The 9,075-nt window shown below is 50.5% G+C and overlaps 1 protein-coding gene across 2 annotated transcripts in view; it reads right to left on the bottom strand.

Annotated features, from left to right (window-relative positions):
- Window positions 1-6,422, bottom strand: part of KLF8 (Kruppel like factor 8) — an 89,600-nt gene extending 83,178 nt beyond the window's left edge. The window contains exon 1 of one of the 2 annotated variants that reach the window (XM_034781102.1): window positions 5,518-6,422. In XM_034781102.1, the coding sequence (XP_034636993.1) occupies window positions 5,518-5,544 (27 nt within the window). In that variant the 5' untranslated portion in view covers window positions 5,545-6,422. The remainder of the gene's footprint in view (window positions 1-5,517) is intronic. The other variant, XM_034781103.1, reaches the window with a different exon arrangement.
- Window positions 6,423-9,075: the final 2,653 nt, after the last annotated feature.

The following is a 9,075-nucleotide window of genomic DNA, read 5'->3' as shown; positions in this document are numbered from 1 at the left end:
CCCGCCAGGGGCTTTCCCTACACAAGCGACGACCCCAGTTTGAGAAACACTGATTTAAATCCATTCAAGCCAATGACGACTTCCACGTGCATTTACACTCGCCAGGAATGAATCCATAGGTATGGTGCTACGGGTACAGGGTTTTTCAAAAGGTTTATCTGTTGCAAACATGTGCCAGTTTTACAATGCAGCCCCTGGCAGTACAGATCAAGATGGAGCATTGCTTGTTGGAACGTGTAGTCTCCAGGGTTTGCAATGCTATTGAAGAGACCCGGGAAAATTGGGCTTATGCCCTTGTTTTGCTTCTTTAGAATGGAGAAGGGTAGATATTAGACATTCAGGTCTTGTCTATCCCAGAAAGCCTCTATGATAGAGAAGTACAAAAACAGTCCCATCACACGAATCCACAAAGTGAAAGTTGAGCAACAGAGAGGAAGAGACCGAGCAATATTTAAATCTCTGGAATATTTTTCTTTTTTTAAAACTACCTGTTTAACTCCAATGCCTATCACACGTGGAAGAAAAGATTCAGCTCCTCTGAACTGAAAATAGACATCTCCAAGCACCTATTCCCCTCCCCGCCCCATGAGTCCTCCAGAAAAACTAAGAGAATCTAGATTTGACAGTCTCAATATTACAAACATTTTATTTATTTATATATATATATAAAATAACCTGTCACAATTCAGAGTGACTGCACCTGTGTCCCCACTCCATGGTCGCTCGAGGGCACCCACTCTAGGTTCCTGGCCACCCAGGCATCACCTCTCTTAGGCAGAGAAGTATGTCCCTCCCCGCCTGACTGGGGTTTTTCCAGGTTGCAGAGTTCCCTACCTACAATGTGTTATTCCCAGAAAGCCAAACTGCCTCATCAGGCCAGTGTCCACACTTTGCTTTCTCTGCAGAGGCTATGAACAGTGTAATTGCCCTCGGTTATGTGCCCTACACAGCTCTTTCTAACCGAGCACCTTTATTCTTAAGGTGAAAGCATTACAGAGACAATGTATTAAAAACAGTAAAAGAATCTACATGCATGTTAATCATCCCCAACTCTAACATCCTTCAAACCCCACCAAGGAGTTTTCCCTGTGGTTACAAGATCAGAATGGTTTTAGCTCAGAACTAGCACCCCCATGAATCTTTCTTTCATTCAGCTTTGGCCTTTGATCTTCAGATTCCAGAGCCAGGTAATCAGCAGGCAGTGGACCCCTCCTCAGGAATTAGCTTCAAAAGGTTAGGCATTTGCCTAACCAGAGGTGAAAATACACATTCGCTTCCCCTCCCACTAGAGATTCCCAGGCAAACCACTTGACACTGTCCAAAAGTCCATTCTTGTCTGGTCTATAGTCCTCTGACGTTCCTAACACTTCCCAGGGCTCACATCCCATCTGCCCCCTCAAGAGGTTACATACAATCCCAGCCCACATTCATACATCAACTTTGTATTTAATATACTGGACTCCACAGATACTTTAATTCAGTAAGGTTTTTCAAGGACATTTCACTCCCTGTCACAGTACCTTTTAGGACTTCTTCAGAGAGATTAAAAAAGGGCACCCAATCCATCTTTGAAGAAAACCTCTGAAAAAAACAAGGGAGCTGGAATTGGCTCTATTTCTATTAACTGAGAGGCTTTCCTTGGGTTTCTGTCACTGGGGGAAATGACTGGGCAGCCCTGCTAAATGAGAGCCATTACTTGTATCTAAGCAGCACCCAACTGCCCCCCTAGCCACTGTACAGACAAAGTGAGTGACAGTTTTGCCTCAAAAGCACAGAGAGGGAAGGTGACTTGCCCAAGGTCACACTGCAGTTCAGTGGCAGATTTGGGAATAGAACCCAGGTCAAGTTCTAGTCCACTGCCCCAACCACTAGACCATACTATCTCCCAAATGAGCCCTTTCACAGATAGAAACACTGTCGAGGTAAATAAAATCGGGCACTCATTTTAAGGCTAACCTAGCTCCTCAAAACACCAACTTAAAAGCCTCAGTTCTGCCCTGTTTGCCAATGGCATTCCGGGAATTAGAATCAAATTCCTATGGAGGGGATTTCATTAAGCAAGCCACATCCTCTTGCAGACATGCTTCATGATGCTTAGAAGTCAGAGAGCAAGATCTGAGTCTCTGCAGCTGACAGTGAAGACTAATAAATGCATATTTAGAAAGTGGGATTCGGAATGCAGAAGGCCAGTACCAACCAACCAGACTGGGAGACATGTCCACCCCAGCATATCAACTGGAAGGATGCTTGACAGTCAGATTGGGGAAAACAGACAGTGTAAAACATGGAAGGATTAGAGTAGAAAAAGAACGGATAAGACACCTGACCAGATTGGTATGACCAAGGAAAGAAGGAGGGTTAAAACCAATGGAGGTTACAGGTGCCACTGGGAAACGTCCAGGCAGATAACATGACTAGAGAGCAGGTCATCTGTGACCATCCTAGCACAGCTCCACTGACAGTAGCAACTGTGGGAAACTAGTATAGACCAGCCACCTCCTTGCTACCACCACAGCACTTATCACTGCCTAGAGCAGATTCGTCAAGGATTGGAGAGGACCAGGGCAATGACAACCTCACATGAGTGTGGAAGGCAAGTAACTGAGGGGAGGCGATCAGCAGAGGTTTTACAGCCTTGTTTTTTGTCGACTCCCATTAAACTTCTATGCCCAATTAATATTCTAGAGAAAAAGTATTTGTGAAAGATTAAACATCCACGATCTGTTCAATGAAGATGGAATAGAGCCCATCTCTGAGATCTCCCAACAAGTCCTCCAGCAAACCCAGGGAAGCTGTACAGATAAAAATAAAATGAACAGGATTTAAAATACATACAGCTTGCTGACGTCCTTCTTCCATCAAAAAAGCTGCAAAAAAAAACCTCAAAAAGGCATGAGCCCAATATTTTATTTCTTTCATAATCTTTTACAAGTCACCTTTTAATTAACCCAACAAATACAGCGCTATACACCAAGAGCCAACTATGCACAGAAATGTACCTGTTCCAGTCAAACCAGGGAATCTGGGTCACTGAAACCAACTCTGGTAACACCCATTCTAAACCCTAGTAGCAAGTCCCTCATTCAAACCCAGGATGCTACAGTGGAATGTCTTCAGAGGTGTATATGTGAATTACAAAGGGTGGGATGACAGGTGTGACTGGGCTAGGACGACTGGTGCAAACAAGACACACATCCATAATGATCACAAAAGACACCATCAAGTATCCGACATGCTGGCAAGCAGGCTCAGCAGTCCGGATTCCAGTTTTGTGCTCTCCAGCGATTAAGACTGCTCTGGATATAGATTTCTTTGGTTCCTGTTTACACTAGTTCCACCTGTCCCTAACTGGGAGCTGAAGCACTGTGGACCAAAAGGACCGCAGAAGTCCGAATCCCTGTGCAACCTGAGGCAAATCACAATCTCTCTGTGCCTACTTATACAGTTGTGGTGAAGCACTCAGACCCAAATAGTACCAAGAGGTGATCCTCAGCACCCCTTGAAGTGTCACCATCCACAGGGACCTGAGGCACACAGAGACTGACTTGCTCTCACAGAGTCTGTGGCAGAGCTGTGAATGGACCCGAGATCTCCTGAATCCCAGTGCAAGGGCTCTACTCCTCTGTGAAATAGAGATAATGATACTTGCCCCTGAGATCATAAAGGCTGCATCAGGAGTTTAGACTTCTCTTTCAACACACTGTTAGAACTAGGATGGAACATCATCTTCAGATGCATGAGTCGAGAACAGGCACCATGCTCTTCTTCTAAGGAGGAAGGCTTCCCACCTCTGATCCCATTCAAATCTTCTGTGTACAAACTCCCTCTCCCCACCCAGGTGATGGAAGAATTCCAAAAAGTTAACCCTAAAACTAAAGTTTCAGCACTGTCTATAATGTGCTTACACAACACCTTCATCATCTAATAATTAAATTATGTTGCCCAATCAGCCCCCTGGCAAGGAGGTAACGATTGTCCCTATTTTATGGATAGAGAAACTGTGGTACAGAGAGGATATGTGACTTGCTTCTAGATCTCAGTCCAACCACTAGACCACATGTCTAGCTAAGAAGGGCTGAACTCATGTTGACCCCAACTGTGGAACTATACAACATTGCAAGTACCGGCACACACACGGCTGTATGAGTCTCCAGTTTTCTGAACACATTCCAGGATTTAGAACAAAGACTGTAAACCAAGACTTCCAAAAGTGACTAGTGATTCTGGGAGCCCAGCTGAAAGGGGACTGATTTTCGGAGGGCAGGTGGCTCAGTGTTTTCCAAGAGTCTCAAGTTGGTGACCCAAAAACCACTAGTCACTTTTGAAAATCTGGACCTAAGCTCTCCAGAACATGGACCAGGCACTGATTGGCAGCATGTAGACATAAAATGTTCTCTACTAATGTCTCAGTACTTTTCCCACCAGTGTTTAGCCAAGAGAGACGTGCCTAGAGTCCACATTTATTCACACATGTACATCAGTTTCCCCCCCCATCTTTCAACTGACATCCTTTAAACTGCTATCCCCAAGCCTCAATACAGAGGATGCAGAGAGCCAGCTGTCTGAAAGATATACCATTGAGATGCACCTGTTCCATATGCACCACTCTCCCTCAACTCAGCTTGGCTCCATCTCCAAGACCGGGGCACCTGACTTTGCCAGCATCACTGCCACACTCTGCAATGACCCAGACTGAAAGCTAACTCGTGCAATAGCCATCTACACCAAGAGGGCAAGTGGCCACCACCCTGTGCTCCTGAAATTCTGTGCCCAGACACCCTAGCCAGACTAACTCATGCCCCCAGGGTGCCAGGCCAGGCCACTGCCCAGATCAGTAAGCGACCCACACACACGCTTTACCGCATTGCACTCCAAAAGCAAACAAGAGGCAGACACATAGGTGCCTAGCAGTCAGGAAGCACTTAAACCACGCGAGGCATGGTTAATCTGTCTCCTAAATCTGCAGCTCAAACGGTGGGAGGGCAGGGAACGTGGCAGGGCGCACCCCCCACTTCACAGTGAACCCCAAATCACCCCTGGGGCAGAGGGAGACTTTACCCTGCAGGGCAGGCCCAGCAATGTCACTGACTGCAAGGAAAGATCTCACGCTGCACCAACGGAGCTTCCACTCCCTCTCCCCTGCTTCTGGAATGACTTTCCAATCAGCGCAACCTACTTCTCCCTCCTTCCCTCCCAAGCGATGCACTACCCCTTTAAGAGGCCAGGCAAGATGGAGCCCTTGCCTTGTCCACTGCATTAAAAAAAAAATCCCCAAACCAAACCCCCTTTGCAGCGCCCCGATCCGCAGGACTGAGAGCGCGGGGCGGTAGAGGCTCCCGTGCCCTGGCTGGGTGTGCACAGTCCTCCCCCGCTCCCCAGGGGACACTGAGGCTTGCAAGCAGCCCCCACTCCCGCTGATCTGCAAGAAAGAGGCTGTTTCCTAAGGTGGATCCTCCCCCTCCACCCTGTGACCACATGGGGGGGGGGGGAACCACAGACAAAATGAAAGGGACTTACTTTCTCTTTCTGCTCCTCGGAGTGCATCTCCTCCTGCTCCCCCTGGGCTTGCTCGGGGGGGTCCTCCCTCTGCCTCCCCGTGGGCTCGGGCAGGCACGGGGCGAGCTCTGGGTGCTTAGCTGTGCTGAAGGGAGGGGAGGGTGGAGTAGGTGGGTGGGGGAGGCTCTGGGCTTCTTGGAAAGGCTCTGCTCCCACTCAGCCTTCCTCCTCTTCCCCCTCTCCTCTTCCTCGCCTTGTGTTTGCTGATGGCGGGGGTGGGGGGGCAATGTTGTTTTTTCCCCCCTCTCTCTCTTTTCGTTTTCACCAGCTGCCTGTCCCTGACCCCACCCAGCAGCTCCACCCCATCCACTGCTACATGCCCTGTCAATCACCAGCCCCTTTAAAGCTGCAATGCACAACTTGGGCTCCCCCGTGGGCTTATTTGGCCGCCCCCACGGCCAATGCCCAGCGCTGTCCGCATAGGCTGCAGGACCCTCCCGAGGCGAGTGGAAGGAGCCCCCACCCCTTCCCCTGATCGCCTCTGTAGGGGGTGATTCCTTGGGGTGGGGGAGCTGCATGGATGGAGCTGCTACTCCCTCCCTGACTCCACCTACCTCCTGTGCACGAGTCGGACTGAGCGGCTCGGCAACACCCTAGCAGCTAGTTCTCCTCTTTCAGTTTCATCGGGCTGGTGAACGCGGCTCCCACTGAATTTGGGGGGCGGGTGGGTCCCCAAGGCTACACCGTCCTCCTCCCCCCACACCCACTTCTGAGCCCAGAGACTTTCCACCGCTGAGCCTAGATCAGGACAATGAACTCTGCTCCCACGCCCTTTGGGGAACTGGGTGTCCAAGGAGAGCCCCCCGCCCCGATCTGGGTCGTTAACAGAGCGCACTTCTCAAGGGGGGAGGGGGCATGTGCGACGGAGCAGAAGCCAGGGCTGGGTGGGAGGAGCAGGAAGCTGGTCTGTGCCCAGCTCATGGGTGGTGTCTGCAAACTCCAGGGCGGGGCCGTTGTTTTCCAGCCCTTTAGCTCCATCTGCTTCTCCTGCGTTCGAACAGCCCGGCTGCTCGCTCACACCTTGCTAGCTTGGGAGCTGCTCTCTGTAGAGCGGCTGGATGGCAGCGATTCCCAATGGCTCCCTCCAGCCCAGTGGGTTGGTGCGGTATGGCCCATGCAACCTTGTGCCCTCACGGTAGCTAAATAAATTGCCTAGATCACATGGGTTTTTTATCTTCCCCCCCCCCATGCAAAAATTGCTTTGCCTCCTCTGAGTGCTCTTATAGATGTGACTGTTCTTGGCTAAGCTAGACATATATGGTCTTTTATTAGTCTTTCTGCTGGAGCAGACAGTTCAACTGAGACATCCCTGGCAGATGATTCACTTGCCATCAGATCTGCAGAGGAATAATAGGGACAGTTGCACCAAGCACCTCGATCTATCTCCTATATGAAGGACAGAGGGAATTAATGCCCTGTGGGCTAAAAGCTGGGTTTCTAGTTAAGACTAAGGCTTCTCCTGCAGCTCTTTGATTTCCATGGTAGCCCCTTTCAGCCGAGGGCACTTTGCAGGTGTTCCTTTCACCTGCCTCTGGGGTGCATCCTGGTGGCTATTTGAAAGCAAGCTCCATGCAAAACCGTTGTCTCAGGCAGGAGACAACCGAGCCCCTGAAACGGCAGGTGGCACTTGACTCAAGTGGCATGTAACTACCGAAACTGGAATCCATCCAGCACACAATGGAGGATCTGGGTGCTAATTGCCCAGGGATCATTATTAGCCACTTAGGACACCTCAATTCTACATCTCAGAAAGGTGGCAGAAGCACCACCCCCCTGACACCATTAGCCAGACATTGGTATCATCCTCATAGTATCTGAGCCATGCACAGTCAATGGATTTTATTCTCCCAACCCCCCTGGAGGTGGATTAATCTCCTTTCACAGACTGGGAGCTGAACCACGGAAAGGGGAAGACCAGGGGAGTTTCCCTCAGAAGTCTCCCATCTAGCCAAGAGGAGGGCTTACCCCAGCCCAGGAGGTATGACAGCATGCCTTTGAGGTAGAACATACAGCACTGATTCTCAAACTTTTGTACTGGTGACCCCTTTCACATAGCAATCCTCTGCATGCGACCCTCCCTTATAAATTCAAAACACTTTTTTATATATTTATTAACGCCATTATAAATGCTGGAGGCAAAGCGGGGTTTGGGGTGGAGGCTGACAGCTCGTGCCCCTCCATGTAATAATCTTGCGACCCTCTGCGGGGTCCTGACCCCCAGTTTGAGAGCCCCTGACATACAGGGAATGCCCACCCAGATCAGATGAGACAGGTCCTCTTGGGGCATGGGATTACCTTTCGACAAAGGGTAAGTGGGGGGCACTTATTTCCATCTTGGGTGGGATAGTCCTTCCTCCGCATGGCCACCCCTGCAAGTTATCCGGTGACCGCTCCACACCTCCCTCTGGATCTGGCCCCTCCACCCTCCATCACTCCTGATGTCACAGGTTCCCAGGGCTCTGAAGACTGCTCTCCTTCCCCAGCCAGCTGGCTTGCCTGCATGGACAGACAGCTGGCAATGGCTCTGAGGAGGAGGCTGCCCACAGGAAGTGGCAGGAGAGGGGACCCATCTGCCCCTTCTGTTCTGTGACCACCTCTGTCCTTTTGAGGAGGTGTCCAGGGATGAAACTGCAGGGCTCAGGAATGTCCGACTGGTCCACAGCCCCAGCTTCCTGCCCACCTCCCCTGACCTACTGGTGTCTGGATGCTGGGTGGAAGGGTGGAGTGTTCTCTCTCTGTCTCATTGGTGTCTGGATCCTGGGTAAACAGGTGCAAGCTCAGCTGGGTTGCTTCCCCTGTCCTCCTGGCATCTGGCTCCTGAGTAGAGGGGGGAAGGAGTTCTCACCCTGTCCCACTGGTGCAACAGATGTGGCTGCTGACAGTGCAGTTTCTGGCTCCTGGGGCTGGGAAGGGAAGCTGGCCTCACCCCTAGGAACAGTTCTTTCTCATGGTTGGGCGGGGAGGCAGCTGGGGCCCTTGAGCCCCTGGGTGGGGTGAGGGGAGGGGGCTCATTGTTGCCATGGATACGTTTCTCAAGTCACATTTCATTACAAAGGGTGTTTCCAGCATCTGAAACTCGCATTAAGAGAAGCCAGGAGAGCTCGGGGAACCGGCCAGGCGAGCAAACACCCTGGGCCTTTGGAGATATGCTTGTTCAGTTGCTTTTCTAAGGAAGTTTGCAAGAGTGGTGAGGGCTTAAAGGGGCACTGTCAGGCTGAACAGCATATAGATCTGTCCATGCTCTGCACTGCTGTCAATCATGGTGCTGTGTGCAAAGCACTCAGAAGTAGGAGCAGGCTATGTCAGGACCAGCCACTGCTAGTAATTAAGCCCAACACACTTTAAACTCCTCTACCTCGCTCTTCTTGCTCCTGCCATGAGTTTACTCTTTGTAGCTGCTCGTCTGGGATGCGGAAGCCAGACAGGGCTGTATGGTCAGTTTCACTTCCAGTTTCACCCTCTGGTGAACTCAGAACATATTACAGACCTGTGGGAACTCAGCTCCCCCTTTCTCTTGGT

The sequence above is a fragment of the Trachemys scripta genome, chromosome 9 (assembly GCF_013100865.1).
Source record: "Trachemys scripta elegans isolate TJP31775 chromosome 9, CAS_Tse_1.0, whole genome shotgun sequence".
NCBI lineage: Eukaryota > Metazoa > Chordata > Testudines > Emydidae > Trachemys > Trachemys scripta.
This window is presented reverse-complemented; position numbering and strand designations above follow the sequence as displayed.